Here is a 16,140-nt window from a genome sequence, read left to right as displayed (position 1 = left end):
TTTAAGATATGTATGTTTTTCATGTTGTAGTTTTAATTTTCCCTTCACTATTTCTTTTAGTTCACATGATAGCTGAATTCTTGTGAACTTTCTTTCAATAGGCTGAGAGAGCAAGAAAGAAAAGAAGCAGAAGAAGCTTGTCAGAAAGAAGTAGAAGAATGGGAAAAAGCACTTTTAGCTCAAGCAGCCCCTACAAGGATGGAGACAATGTGGGAGATTCCAGCTATTGGTCACTTCCTGTGTTTAGCGCAACAGATTTTAAACTTACCTGAAATAGTGTTCTATGAATTGGAGCGTTGTCTTCTAATGCCTCAATGTAATGCTTTTTTATCTAAAATAATGACTTCTTTGTTAAGTCCTCCTCATCGCAGATCTACATTACATCGAAGACCAACACTTCCTTATAGGGCTTGGGAAGCAGCACTTAGACAGAAAGTACAACACTGGTATACTGTTGTAGGGCAGACTGACAATCCTAATAGCTCTGCAGAAAAACTTGGACTGTGTCCCCAGTTTTTTAAAGTCCTTGGAGAAGTTAATCCCTTGCAGGAAAAACCATTTCATGAACTTCCATTCTACCAAAAAGTGTGGTTACTAAAAGGTCTCTGTGACTTTGTGTATGAAACACAAAAAGATGTTCAGGATGCTGTGCTAGGTCAGCCTATCCATGAATGCAGAGAAGTAATTCTTGGTTATGATTACTTAGAGAATGCGTATGTTCATTTTCCACAGTTCTGTGGTGCAGATGTTCGGATTTACAAACAAAAACCTTTTCAGGCTCCTGAATTTCCATATCCTCCCATCAAAGTAAGAAAAGTACCACGGATTAAAGTGGAGAGAGTAAGAAACGTAAGCAAAAGCAATGGGGAGGTCAGCTCTGGTGGTAGAGAAGAGCTGAAACCTCGTTCCAAGACAGAACTGGGGAAAAGCGTGGATTCCATCGTTAGCTGTTCAGAGAAAAATATCCACTCAGATAGCTTTAGAGTCACCACAGAAGAGATTAAACTTAACTGTGAAATCAAAACTTCAGAAGTCTGTGACATCCAAAAAACTGATTGCTGTAAAGAGAATTTGGGGAAGCTGGTTAGTCCAGGAGAGACCGTTGGTGTTGGAGATCACCTTAGCCCAGAAGAAATATCAGCTGTAGAGAATGGACAAAGTTGTGCCGAAGCTACCAGATTGAAATCTGAGATCAGCCCATTCAGGGAGAACACCCTGAAAACTTGCCAAATACATGCTAATGGCAGTCATAATGACAATCCAGACATGAATTGCCACAAATTTGGTAAAGAAGCAATGTTGGAGAACTCACTGCGAAATAATAAGAAACTAAAGCTTAACAAGTTGCGGGCCAAAAAGAAGAAAAAGAAAAAAAAGAAACTGAAAGACATTTTAAATGAAAATCTACAGAGAAAACTTGATGACTTACAAAGAAAGCGTGAGATTCACTTTCATTCATTCAAATCTTATAAATCTGAGATCCAGAACAAGTTGTTTATAATCAAAAAGAAAGCAAAACACAAGAAGCACAAATCTGGTAAGTTGACGTTTTTACACAAATTAAAAATTAGGGAGATACTAATTTTGTGTGTTTGTGTGCTTGAAATTGTCTCATTAGCTGATTTGATCATGCTTCATATTGTGAAATGGGACAGCATTATTGTGTTACACTTTTGTGACATTAATTTTAACGTAAAAGTTTTCCATTCAGTAACAGAAGCATACAAAACAGGCTTATTGATTGATGAAACCATGACTGATTTGAGGAATTTATCTAGAGAGAACATAAATCATTGAAGATTTTTTTTTTTTTTTTTTGTTATTAAAGATACTTACAGAGATTGGATCTGACCTACCAGTTAGCTCCAGAGAGCATGGCCTGAAGTGGCTTCCAAGTTATTTTATCTCATAGCAATTGTGGAAATATTTGGCCCTTTTCTGATGATATTACCTCATCCAAGTTACAGAGAAATGCAGAGTGGTTACATAAGGTCATGATTCTAAAGTCATTATTACTAGAACTGTGTGGTCTTAGGTCACCAAACAGTAATGCTTTGACCATGATCGTGTTTCAGCCAGCTTAGTCAAACAACTCAAATGCAGTATTTAAGCAGTTTTTTTTTTTTTTTTTTTTTTTTTACAGATATGGACAGTGTCTAGTTGAGGGTTACGAATAGGTCTTACCTGATCCAGCAAGTTTTCTGGTTAGGGAAACATTTGAAAACAATTTTAAAGTTCTTAAGATTGTACAAATTGCCAGGTAGCTGCAGTATTTTTAATGTTGTGTAAAGCACCCTGAAGCTTGATCTGCCATCTTGTTAAGTCATAGGCTAAGGTATCTGTGTTAGATTTTAGGAGACTGCCCCAAACAATGCATGTTAGGATATAACTGGTTTATTTTATAACAAAGTAGATTGACAGGTAAACATTGGAGAAATCCCTTTGTAGTTTTAAAGCAAGGAGCTGAAAACAAAAATCTCTGTGACAAAACATCTTTTAGAAAGGTGAAAGAATTCAGAGAACTGTACAATGCGCTCTATCTAGAGCTTAAGTAGAAGCGAAAAACAAGTAATTTTAGATCCTGAATGTTTGTGCAGAATACCCAGACATCTCTTTTACCCTGTGAATTGTAAACTCCACCCTCCAAAAATATTCCCATGCCCACATCTAAATATAAATACTAAGAGTTACAATTTATGTATGTGGTATTCGGCACAAGCAGTGTGACGTATTTTACGTTCAGTTTTGTGACCATTAGCTCTCCATACGAATTGCCAATTTTCGGTTTTCTTAAGAAAAAGCAACAAAAAAATTGAATAACCCTAGCCTAAAATAAGGGCCTTTCCATTTAAAGAATTATTGAAAAAAATTGAGGACAAAGTGTTTGTTATTTTTCTGTGAAAGGATTTAAGTTATGTAGTTTTCTTGATTATAGCCCTGGTTTAACAATGCATGCTTAAAAATCTACTTGGTATGAAAGAAGCAGTGTCCGTGGAGCAGAATGTGTTTGGTTTTGAACAAATTATTGCTTTGAAAGAGAACTACTGCTTAGCAAAAACAGAATGGCAGTATTTGGAAGTCGCTTTTGAAAATAACTGATTGGAGGAATGATGTTTATTGTGATAACTGCTTTTTAAAAATGTGTGTCATTTTGTGAAAATAACAAAATACAAGTTCAAAAAACGTCCTGTATAGCCTTCATCGTTATACTTGATACTCTTCATAGCATGTTTCAAAATACCTAAAATCTTGTTATAATTACAAATTGTTCTGTTTTTAAAGATGAGAAGAGAAAAACTTTAAAGCATTGTTAAAGGAACCATAAATACTTAAGTATGACTTAAACTCTTCTAGAGAAATGTGTCATTACCTGCACTTATAGAAGTCGTTGCAACTTTTAAGAAGAAATTCTTGCATTCTGAATGTTTCATTTTTAATCTGTTCAAGACTAAAATTGTTAGTGTTGAATTGGTCACAGACTTAATCTTCCACTGTTAGTAGAAATTGTAGTGCTCGCTATAATATGGTGAAGATGAATATCTAAATATAGGCAGTTGTTTTAGTTCAGAATTCCTGCCTTTTAATTGGCGCTGTGGGGAAAAATAAAATGACATCAAGAAGGAACTTTCCTGCAGTCAGTATTCCTTTTTGTGTCTTATATATGAGAGACTGGATACTAAAAATGAAGATAGAAATGCCTGGGAGCTTCTTGTAATAAGTTCATGTTTTATTTTCTGAAGCGCACAAAAAAATTGTGGATTTTGTAATATCTTGTTAGAAGAGTATTTATTGTTTACGTGAGTCTTTTACTGGGTTAAAACTGGTTGAAACTTGGTGATACTGCTAATATGATTTTCATTGTCCTTTGTACTTTATGTTGAGCTTTATTAGAATGTGTTTTAGGACCCAAACATGTTTCAAAGGCTTGCTATAACAAAACATAGTATTCTGCCGGAATGAGAATATGGGAATTAAAACAGTTGTTACTTCAGCTGTTTGTGTTTTTCCAGGACTGAATAGTAAACCCATCAGTAGACTACCTGTCTTTGAATACTGTGTCATGAGGAGCTTCAGCTTGTCAGTGGTGATTTAAATGTAGAAAATAATTACTGTGAAAAATATGTTTGTTAAGAATATATTTCTGTAACTGTAAACCCGTCCCTACTGAGAAATAATGCCATTATTTGTGTGAACTTTGGTTTAAATACATGTGTTTTCATAACTGGAGAGCACTGCAGAAGTAGAATTAGTGTTGCACTTGGCCATAAGAACAGTCCTATTTCTTTAGTCCTCTCTTGTCCTTTATCTGTTAATATTTTTTGAAAATTCCCTTTTCTTATTCTGACTTCTTCACTGCAAATTTTGTCCTTCCGGAGGAGAATTTCATCAGAACATTACAGCATTATGAGAAAGAGCTTTTCATCTTGTGCTTGTGAAATCTCCATTAGTCCTGTAGCTGTTACTCAGAAATGGATAGGATTGGATTGGAGGAATGAATTCCTGCTAATGCCATGCTACAGAAATTACATCTTGCTGTTTTGTCATATTTAAGGTTAAGTAATACTCTCATAAAGCTCTTTCTGAGTTGCTTCCTCAGTTTAAAGATGTCCATGTGTTGTAGAAGTCTGAAAAGGATTTGGTTAAACCTATTTTAAATTCACAGAAATACTGATCTAAATCTGATCATAGCCCTAATCACTTTTTACTAAATTCCTTAAGTACAGAAGATAAAAGAGATCATCAGGAGTGTAAAAAGTACTTTTCTTTAATTTTTTAACAGTAATTAATTTTTTCCTATGAGTTCTGTAAGAGAGCTAAAGACAACTTTTAAGTTGTTCATTTTTCTATTAAGATGATCAGTGCCTTCCTAAATTGCTGTAAAAAGTGGCCAGAATGAACCCAAAAAAACCCATTCAGGAACGTAGACAGCTTATATGTTTATCAGCTGAACACTTCCCGTTAAGTATTCTGAGCAAAACTTACTGGAGAACATTGCCCTGTTGTGGACCTTCTCATAGATGTTAGATTGATTTACGAGTTATGAAAAGGAAGATATAACCACTTTATTGAATCTCTGTCTTTGAAGCAAGTTGAAGGTTATCACTGTGACAGTGCCCTGTGTCAGTGTTATGGGTCGGAGTTGTACTAAGTGTAATGGAATGTATAGTGAGTGTCTAAGCTCAGTGTGAACTGTACTCTGAAGTAAGCTTTGGCTTCTCGCGTGTCTCCAGTCAAAAAACAATGAAATTCTAGGCTGACTTGACTTAGGTTTGCTATGCTTGTAGATGAGGTATGAAAAGGCACCTGAACAGTAAGAATCCCCATCTTTCAAAAAGGTCATGAGTTATGGAGGATAGACAAGTAATTGTTCCTTGACAGAAAGACAGGTTTGTAAAACAGTTTAGTAAACAACTAGTATGCGAGGCATCCATTTTAAATGTAGTTTATTGCTGATTTTAGTTAAATTAGGTTATAAATCCTTGACTTAGGACTGTGACAGTGGTAATGGGCTTGCAGGATCTGGACGAGGACTGCTGTGCAGAGGTAAATCATGAGGTGCAGCATCATGAGGTACAATAGGGATTGCAGTGCAAGGCACAGTGTAAAAGTGTGAAAATTCTGTGATTGCATGCATGAAAGAGTGACTGCATGAGATTTGAAATATATAGGGTGCGTGGGAGAGGAGAAAGGAGGGACCAGGGGCTGCTTGAAATAATTGTGATGTGCCTGAAGCCAAATTTGACGAATTTGAAACCTTTACTCTGGTGTCATAGACCCTTTTTCATATAGCATGTACTTGGGCACAACTCAAAGGATTTCTTGACAGTTTCTTCTACAAGAGCCTCAATGTAAATTTTATACCCTATATTCATGCTCTGAAAGGTTCATAGAAATCCATCAGGTGCAAGTCTATTTCACCCTGTATTTTATCTCTTTTTGTGTATGAAATCAAGATTTACTTGAATGTAAGGGAATGAATTTTATAGTCTTGCAATAATTTAGCAGTGTCTGGTATACTGTCTTTGGGAGTTTCATATTCACCTTTGGCTTCAGAGTTATAAAAATGTTATTACTATAGTATTGTTAAGCCCCTAGTTTGGGAACAGCCCATTGACCACATTGAAAGTGTTAAGTGAGGTATTCTACAAACACTTGCGGCTGCTTTTTTTTTTTTTTTTTTTTTTCCAAGTTGTAACAAAGTTCTCAGTGCATCACAATGCAGTGTTTGTCAGTCAATGTTAATATCTTCAAAAAGATATACCGCTGAGGTTATATTGGATTTACTTACATTGTTATGTAAGATGCACTTTTTGAGACCTGCCTCACGGTTCTAACTGTATACAAGTGCATGCTGTGTCAGTGCGGAAGCTTCAGAAGTCTTCTGTCTACTTCACTTTCCAGGTTATTGCAGAGTATATTTTTCTAAAGGAAGAGCTGTTGGGAGCACATTAGGAGAATAGAATAAAAACAGGGCATGCTCAGTAGGTGCAAAACACTGGAAGGGCATAAAGTATTTCTTGCAAATGAACAGGAAAGCTTGAGTCAGTTCTTCTATTCAAAAATAGTAGAGTTGCATCTAGAAAGTAATGAGAAAACATAGAAATTTTTGTAGTTTGAAGGGACTAGATAACTTTTCCTTCTCATCATGGTTAAATAAAACACCATTTTTCATCCTTCTCGGTAGGAATAAGGCTCTGCTGCATAAGCTGCAGAGATTGCATTGGTGTGGCCTATGATTTTACCACTTTGTAATTTGAAGGACAGATTGAAGTAAAAGGTCTGAAGTTTCATGGCTCATAAACAGAAAGTTTTACCACTTTCCTGTTTTCAAGTCAAAATGATTTACATTATGATAGCTAATAAATGAGTTACATTGCCCCTGTTCAGATAATTTATGAATGGCAAGAATATTTCTTTGGGCTAGTATTTTGTTTTAGAGGCGTAGAAAAGTAGAGAGATAGACATAGAAGAGGCCTGAAAGATGACTTATTTCCTCTGTCGTCTTCGTTCCCATATAACAAGACCAACCGTTTCTGAAGATGGCTTCTTTCTGACTTGATTCTACCTTGAATGTGTCTAATGGATTTTTTTTTTTTTTTGATAAGTAGTATCAAAGCCCTGGATTTATATAAGTTTACTAATTGCCTGAAAGTCTATTCAGTCATATCATCTATGGAGTTTATTTTGATTCGAAAGGGAAAACTGTAATAGCTAAACATCTTCTGGACCTATTAAACTTCAAAATAACACCTGCAAGTGTTTTCAGAGCTAGCTAAGAGGCTCTTGGGAATCAATTTTTTTTTTTTCAGTACATCTTAAAACAGAAGTGTTCCAGTAAGATGTAAGATTGTGTTGATACTTAAAAGGGATAAATATGAAGGGTCTGTGGAGACCGATTTTTTTAAATCTCAGCAAAGTTTAACAAAATGATTTATAATAATCATAAATACCTGTTATTATTAAATTGATAACAAACAACTTTTAAAACTGTCAAAGGTATAAAATAATCCAATATGAGTTGAGTCTAGAGCAGACCGTAACTCAAAAACCAATTAATTCAGGGGAGTCAGATTACTTCTGCTTGACCTGTTGTTTTTGCCTTCCTATAGACATTGAAAATTAAACAGCTGTGGTGTAAAAAACATTCATGTCTGAAATACGTTTATGCGATTGTTTTGGTTAAGGTTTAGATCTGTTGCATAAACTATTATCTTTGATCTGAGACTTAATCGTACGTGAAACCTTGAATAGCCTATTTCAAACATGAGTAGAAATATTTCAGTTGTCTTACAATGTAACATTCACATACTTTGAAACAGACTCTCTTGAGAACAGCGTGTGTTTCATACTCATTTTTGTGCTTTTTGTTTGCACTGCTATTGGCTTATACTAACACTCGCTACACAGGTTTTCTTCCTTGTTATCCTTCAATCACATCTTCCAAGGCAGGAACATCTTCCAAGTTAATGTTACTTGTGCCTGCATAATACAGTCTCTAGCTTCCCCTACAAATGGGTAAGGGTTTGCCTTATTAAATCAGCTGTGGAAAACCCACTTCTTACTGCATTCCTGCCCTGATAAAGAGTTTGTTTCGATTCAGAAGAAGCAGTGACAAGGTAGCTAAAATGCTGTGTCTTTCATTGCAGATGGTATGTATTTTACCAATTTTTTTTTTTTCAGATCAATATCCAAGTGATTTATGTCAGCAGGCAAGTCTGGCAGTGTTATCAGTTAAACTTTTTGTCCCTGATGCTGCCAACTCTATGTACACGTTGGTAACATTATTGTAGAAAGAAAACCACCTTAAATTCCTGAAGAGTTTTGTTTTATACCCAGAGATAACTGAATTATAGTTTAATTTATGACCATATATGTTGTAGTGTACTTGAAAAAAATAAAATAATTTTGTGTGTTCTCTTTATCCTCTGGTGGAGAATGAGAAGGAGCGTTATTTGTTACACAGTCCTGATTTGTTCACTGAGCACTAAAGGGCTCTTTGCCTTAGCTAGCTGTAGTTATCTCCTCCCCAGTATCAGGGATAGCTTAGCTCTCTATCCGTATTGGAGATAATGTACTCCAAACGGATACTACCCCGTAGTTTGGAAGGTGAAAAGAGGTGAGAGTCACAAATTCTGTCTTAAGGTAAGCTGTCTCATACCAAAACCCAAGTGAGGTATGGAGTCTGTTGGAAAAGGCAGTGTGGAGACATCGTTAGCAATTAGTTTTGTTCTGTGTATATTTAAATACAGAATTATTTCCTTTATGCAATAATGTTACTGTATAATGCCAGTGAGTGAGAAGAGAGAGGTTTTTTGGTTTTTGTTTTGTTTTTGTGTAGGTTTTTTTTCACAAGTGTTGACTATATTTCAAATTAAAGTTTAAATCAAAAAAAACCCATAACTTTAACTGCAAGTAATGCCTTATAATGGAAATTGGAATCAGAATAAATCAGTATTTATCAATATTTGTAAAATGTTTATCAAACATTTGAAATAAATACTTCTTCTTCATCCTGCAAAAAATGGTTTAGTATTGTAGCTCTTGCTGGATAGGGAGGCAACTGTTAGTGCCTCAAGGAGGTAGTCCTAACAACAGCTTTTATATAGCTGCAGCTTTTGAAGGAAGTGGCCTCTTCAGACATTTCAGGATCATGATTTTTCTTTGAACTTTTTGTTTTAGTTTGGGAAAATCTTAGTTTACTTTGGTAAAGAGTGTTTTAATCATTGCCCCTTTGATGGTTAGGAGGAGTAAAAACAAGAAGAATGGTACTGAAAGCATTAACTGATTTGTCTTGCATCTGTGTAGTACAGCCTTGAGTTACTGGTTCTTATTTATTTTTAATATATGTTTACTATGTAAAGCAGTTTTCATAGAAATGTTGGTTGGAAGGAACTTCTGGAGGTCCTCTAGTCTGACCTCTTGTTTGAAGCAGGACTGTTAAAACTAGATCTGGTCAGCTATGGCTTTGTCTAGTCAAGTCTTGAAAACTTCTAAGGATGAAGATTAATTTCTCCCTATACTGTGAGAGTTTTTGTGCTGGAGTGGTTTGGAGGAGGAAGGAAGGTTATGTGCCAAATTATTGTTAAATGGCTTGTAGAGTTTGGCTAGTAAAATCTGGGGACAAAGAGGTGGGGAAAAAAGCAGGACACGTGTTGCATAGGAACAGGAGATTTGAAAAAATAATGCATATCATATTTCTTTATTTTCATCATTTCTTAGATGTGCTTCTGCAGCTCTAATTGCTCTCACTCAGCAATTAAGTATGTTTGTACACTGAGTATATTCTGAAAAATACTATTTGCTGTGATTCAAAATACCTGTAGCTACTGTCAGTAACATTATTTGTTACAGTACATTTGTTTATGTAAGTGGTTTAAGGCATTTTAAACAGTCTTTTTTGAGGATAATGGGCAAAAGAGCTCTAGCAGATGTCACTGGAGTGGTTTTAGAAGCTGCTGCTCAGGGCACTTTTTCGACCCCTTAGTAACGTTACTCTCCACGCAGAATCTATGCCACCTTTAGTTTACACGTTTAGCTTAAACCCGGTTTAAGCGGTTAACCGATTTTAGCAGTTTAAGCTAAATGACTAGACTTTGTAAGCTAAATGACTAGACTTTGTAGTGGCATTAGTAAAGGGTAGCCACGTGTTCTGTGCTACGCGCGGCAGGGGTAGTAGCAGGCAGCAGGAAGGTATGACATGGCTAATGCTGGCAGTTGTTTTTGGGGTGCATGTCTGTCTGTGGTTGGAGAATCTAAACTAGTAGATCTTGATAGATATTTATCGTGGATGCTTGATTGATTTTTGTCTGAAGTTTTTCCTTTAGAGGTAAGTAAACTTGAATATTTTCAGGTATTAAAGATTATTAATCAGTTTGGGGCCTGAACTTAGGTGCAGCATTTCAGTGCAGCTACATTGTCTGAGAAAGTACCAAAGAGAGATTTCTTTAACTCCTTCCTTTATCATCTTTATGATCTTTGGAGATTTTTCTTTGAAAAGCCATTAAAGGAAGATTTTTCTTTAAAACTTGGAAAACCTAAGCAATATTGTTTTTAGATTTAACGAGAAACTGGTGGCTACATTTTTTTAAAAAATAGAGATTATTAATTCTACTGCTATAACTCCTTTTAATGTAAAACTTTTGTTTAATAAAAATGTTAAATTAGAGGTTGAGAACTAGGGAGTGAGAAAGGTAGTTTGCTGTATACATTAATTCTATCCATTAGTGCAAACGTTTGTAGTATTTTCTTTCTTGAGTATCTGAAATGCAACTGAACTGTAGAATGTCTAGAGTGTAGTCACAAAGTGGGAAAGAGATTGTGATGTTGCACTGTACAGATGTATGCTTAGCTTGTGGAGGATGTCAGCCTGCAAGCTAACTTTGTGAGTCCTATGCTATATATATTCTAGTAGGCATCCTTTACGATGTCGTATGACTTTTTCCTTGATACAGTTTGCAGTGAAGGTGAGGCTCATCTTCCTTGTGTTTCTATTCAGGTTTTTTATTCTTCTTATTCTGATTTTTACCCTGTATCTTCCTTACTGCATGCTATTCTGATGCTTCTGTGTAGGCAGAATTATTTATTTTCTTTCTTGTAATTAATTCTAATTCTTCTTAATAATTGATTTTTCTATTTTTCGGAAGGGAATGTTGAAGAAACATTAACTACTATTTTTTCAAAGTATATTGCATCACACAACATCTGATATGCTGAAAATGGTTTTCATGTTAATTGTACTCAAGCTAGACAGTGTAGCAACCCCACTGTTTTTTAACGCTTTAGATCCTTATCCAATAAAGTTCTTTTACCATGTTAAAACGAGAAACCAGACTTCTTTTTGAGTCAGTTTGTCAAGAGAACTCCTATCAGATATGCACTTCAGTCCATTTAATGGATAACTCTTTTTCTCAATATTAGCAAGTGAGAAATATTAATCAATCCTACCGGATCCATTAAATACATAATAGAAATGTTGATGTTATGGAACAATTTCAGGTTTTTTTACATGTTGTCAAAATGTTTTGGTCACTGATTTAGTATGCATGCTTCTACATTTTTTATCACTTGTTCTGTAGCATGAAAACATCTCTAGTGTATCCTTTTCATGGAAAGAAAGAAATGAGAATGACCCACTGAGAACTTAGAAAATGCAGAATAGTTACAGTAATGTCTGTTACGTGTGCTGTTTAGGAAAAGGGCTTGAAAAATATAGTACTGTTCCTGTGCTGTTGATAGTTGATCTTTCAGATATATTTTTACCTGATTATAGTGTATTGTGTGTATGTATTTTAACAATGTTTGAAGCTTTTAACTAGGTTATTTACTACCTGAGATATCATTACTGAATGTTGAACATCCATTCAAATAGATTTCTGTAAAATATTGTGCATGAATGGGAAATTACTGGATCTAAATGTAACATCAGTTAAATGGGATACTTTTCTTCCTATAGGGCTGGACTATCTTTCTAAAATGTAAGCAAGAAAACAACTCTATTCTAGAAAGAAAAGTTCAAATTACTTTAGGTCCCTTACATGTTCAGAATTTACATATAGATTGAGGAGGGTTCTCTGAAAAATTTCCAGTAAATAGCATGCTGCCTTCTTTTATGCTGGTTTCACATACTGATTACTTAGTTTGAGCATGGCTTAGGCGCCTATATAGTTTTTATCCGTTGGAAAATCTTTTACAAGAATTGTTATCTGTGAAGTTTGGAACTCCTTTAGGTTTTGTTATGTATTCAGTATGTGGAGTTTCAGATCTTTATTCATAGTAGCAGTCCATCTAGCCCAGTGCCCTATGGATATTTTCAGACTCAGGATAGATGTTCAGGAAACATTAAATAATTGTGTAATACATTGAAAATATAATTTTGTGAGTTTTTTTTTCTGTTTTAGTTAATGATTGATGCATATCTTGAGCTATGAAGAAAACTGGGTGGGAAGGGCGTTACGGGAAGGCGTTTGCTTTCTTCTGAAATGTTCTGCCACAGCTAGGATAAATGAAGTGGTAATCTGAGTTCACGGGTAACTTCAGTGTATCCATTTGGGGATTTCTAGAAATTGCTTCTGCTTTGATGATATATTTCACTGTAGCATACAGAGGTCCCAGGCCTTAGTGTGTGGGTCACTTGCAGCACTGTCAGAGAACAAATCTTGCAGGTAAGATACTATATTTCTTAAGTTTATGGAGTAAGTTCTGGATTTTGCTCCTTCCAAAACAGTGGTGTGAATGTTTCTTCTCTGACTTGATAAATTTCTTGAAGTAGTGTCTTAATATTTAGGTTCAGGAACATTGCAGGCATTTTAATGAGTTTGGTTTTTGTTTGAAAAAATCTACTGTGCACATATACTTGTAGTTTAATGTTTGCTTTTGCTAAGTCTAGTTCTGCTTCATCATGTTTACGTGACTCACCATCAGTCATCCATTAGTTATAATTTAACTTTCAAGGCTCTATGTAATTTAGTTTTATTAATGAAGTGCAATAAACAACATTATGAAGCTTTTTTCTTTTAATCTTAAAAGGAAAAAAATCAATATCTAAAAAAGCAATCACAAAGAAGAGGAAGGCTGTCACAAAGTCTACCATACCAGAATTTCAGGTAAATGATTTTCATTTCTGTTTTAAGTACTTGAAATCTAAATGTCTTTAAACTCCTTCAGTGTTTGAAGGAGACCGTGGAAATCATAACCTAAGGTGAATTTCCTTTTTCCAGTTACAGCAGATGAAAAGGTTTAATCTGATTGTATTCTTAAATGCGCATTTCACCTTTTCTCGATAGAGAATGTTATAGCATTTTTTACTATGTGCAGTTTACACAGCATTTCCCAGTGTTATTTAAGAGCACAAGTGACTTTGGTAAAGCACAAAACTTGGAAACCTAGTAGTGGTTCTTCTGTTTTATAATGTAGATACTACCAAATACATGCTTTCCTGATTAAAATTATTTGGATTTTGCATGAGGTGTGACGTTATGATCCTCGAACTGAGGGTATCTAGCTTGATTCACTGAAGGACTTGCGCAAAAAAAAAAAAAAAAAAAAAACTAGACTCATGTGCTCATCTTGTTTATAACTTTTACCTCTTATCTGCACATGACCTTTAGACTAGAGAACACCAAGAAGAGGGTGCTTATCAAAATAATCTCTTTTTTATGATACTATAACAGAAGTATTATGGTAATTCAGTTGTAAGTCACAATTTTTGTGAGCATGCTTACTTGTTTTGGAGTTCTCTCCTGGTTATAGGATTATATGAAACTTATTCTGAGAAAGCATTCTGCTATTCTGAGCAGTAGACCCTCATTAAATCACAACTATTCTGCAAAACACTCAAGCTGAATCTTTTTTTCTATGATGATGTAGTGCTTCAGGCAGAAGTAGTAGAATTTCTGGTGATGAAATTGGTTAGACGCGATTTAAATGTACACTGACTTTTGTCTATGTCCTAATGGTAGGTGCTGGAATCGCTTCTGGCAACTACAGGAAGTAGATGAAGTGTTTAAAAATTTGTTTTTTCTCAATACATTACGTGCATTGTATGGATGTTCACAGTTAATAGTTACAAATCCTTCTTTACATTATTAAACTGCTGAATATTCTGTCTAAAAAAATTATCTAAAACTTAGCCGTACTTTTTAGTTAACCTGTGTAACCTGCACATATACCTATCTAGCCTATGTATAACGTTGATTAAAATGTGGTAAAGGCACTTTTGATCAGAGCTGGCCTTTAGACATGTTTCAGGTGAAGCTAAGATCTGTCAGTACTAGCAGTTCAGTCTTGCTAGGGGACTTTTTAAACATAAATTTCAAGAGGACAGGCAGGATTAGTATGACTCTGTTGCAAGCATTTGCAAATATTAAGCCGTTTATATCTGGAATACTACTAAAACTTTTAGAGCAGTATAAAGCATGTTTTTTTGTGCTTTCTGCTCCACATACTTGGATGACCAAATTGAATAGAGTTATGTAACTGTTTGAAGGTGAGAGTTTAATTTTAACTATTGGATAAAGCTCCTCAAGACGTTACTTGCCCTATGAGTTATGCAAGAGGGAGTATAACTGTAAGAATACTGCTAAGCATTCCTAAATGTCAGTTCTTTAATAAACAAAACCTTATATGAAAGCCTGTAAGGTGTTTTATATACCTGCAGCTTATTAATGTAAAAAATCCTCACATTGCAAGAGCCATAATGCACGTGATTTCATAAGAATAGATCCTATACTTACATATAGATCTCTTACCTAAAAAAACAAATCAAACTTCAAAGATGAGCAAATTAGTGTTAATACCTCTTTTAATATCTGCAGTGGCTGCAATTCTGTGTTAAAATCAATTATTAGCAACCAAATTCAGGAGGTGAGTGTACTAATTAATGCTCAAGTTTAGAGTGCTGTTTGTAAAGATCTGTTTGAGAAAACGTACAACAGATTCTTCCGCTGTCGTAGTTTGAATGTCAGGACCAAAGCAATAAACAAACAGATCAATGAACATCGCTCCCTATTGTATATGATTTCAAGTCTCTATAAAGATCTTAGCTCAAGGCTATCTTAAAAAAAAAAAAAAAAAATTGCAGATGCAAATAAGTTGTGTTTATAGAATAAAAACACATTATTTTAATATTTTGAAAATGCAAATGTTTGACAAGTTACTTAACAGGTTCAGAGATCATGATTTTGCAGGTTAGCTGTTTTATTAAGAAATTTTGAGTCCCGAATTTATAATTCTTGTTGCTTATTGGTGTCTTAAAGAAATTGTACTAATTATACTGCTATACAGACAGTTTATTTTAGATAATAAAGTATGTTTGTGTTTGGTAATAAGTGCTTTCTAAGTCTTTCCTCCTTTCCCTGTACATATATATACATGCAGCTATATATACTGACATGTACAATAAGTAAAGAAAGAATATACATATTTTAAGGAAACGGAGTAAATCTTTGGCTTTTTTACCTAACTATGTCACAGCAGAATTTCATTTTTTATCAGCTCTGGTCTACGATAAATGCAAATATCAAAAGGAGGATGTCTGATTATTTTCCAGTTGGAGCCAGCAGCAATTAGAAAGCAGATTCATGGGAAATAAAACTATTGTTTGCAGTTATTATATAAATAACCAAATTCAGGCACATAACTAAAATTTGTAAGAATTACTGAAATTTGCTAAAGAGAATTTTTTTTTTTTTTTTAATTCTGGCTGGCTAAAGGGAGCCAAGGAGGGATCCTCTGTGATCTAGAGGAGTATGTTAAGTATGCCTTTACAAATAGATCTGCAGAATTAGATTTTTTTTTTATATAGTGGTGAAGAGTCTGTTTATAAATTCTGAGAGTTCTGTGGAGAGTCCCAGGTTAGAATGGAATTTTTAAAAAAATCTGGGGAGTTATCTTATTCCTGTCTTTCGTCCTGGAGTTTTTAGTAATCAGTAGGGTCTTTGAGAGGTCACTGAGATATGAGACTGCATCCTAATGGGAGAAGTTGAACAAGGAGTTTTCAAACTTACTGGAAGATTGAATACTTGCAGCTTCCATTGTTTTCAGTTGAAAAAACAGAATGCTTAGTGCTTAGGAAAATTTAGCCCATATGTAGTAAGTTCTGAACATGATTTAAAACTACATGCGCTGAAGTTAGCGTATACA

The 16,140-nt window shown here is 34.7% G+C and overlaps 1 protein-coding gene across 3 annotated transcripts in view; it reads left to right on the top strand.

Annotated features, from left to right (window-relative positions):
- BRD10 (bromodomain containing 10) overlaps positions 1–16,140 on the top strand; it is a 59,001-nt gene that overhangs the window by 18,983 nt on the left and 23,878 nt on the right. For all 3 annotated transcript variants that reach the window (XM_068927804.1, XM_068927803.1, XM_068927805.1), the window contains 2 exons: positions 102–1,537; positions 13,027–13,103. In XM_068927804.1, coding sequence (XP_068783905.1) covers positions 102–1,537; positions 13,027–13,103 — 1,513 coding nt within the window. The remainder of the gene's footprint in view (positions 1–101; positions 1,538–13,026; positions 13,104–16,140) is intronic.

This window comes from Struthio camelus, chromosome Z (genome assembly GCF_040807025.1).
Source record: "Struthio camelus isolate bStrCam1 chromosome Z, bStrCam1.hap1, whole genome shotgun sequence".
NCBI lineage: Eukaryota > Metazoa > Chordata > Aves > Struthioniformes > Struthionidae > Struthio > Struthio camelus.
Note: the sequence above shows the minus strand (reverse complement) of the source record. Positions and strands in the feature narration are given on the sequence as shown.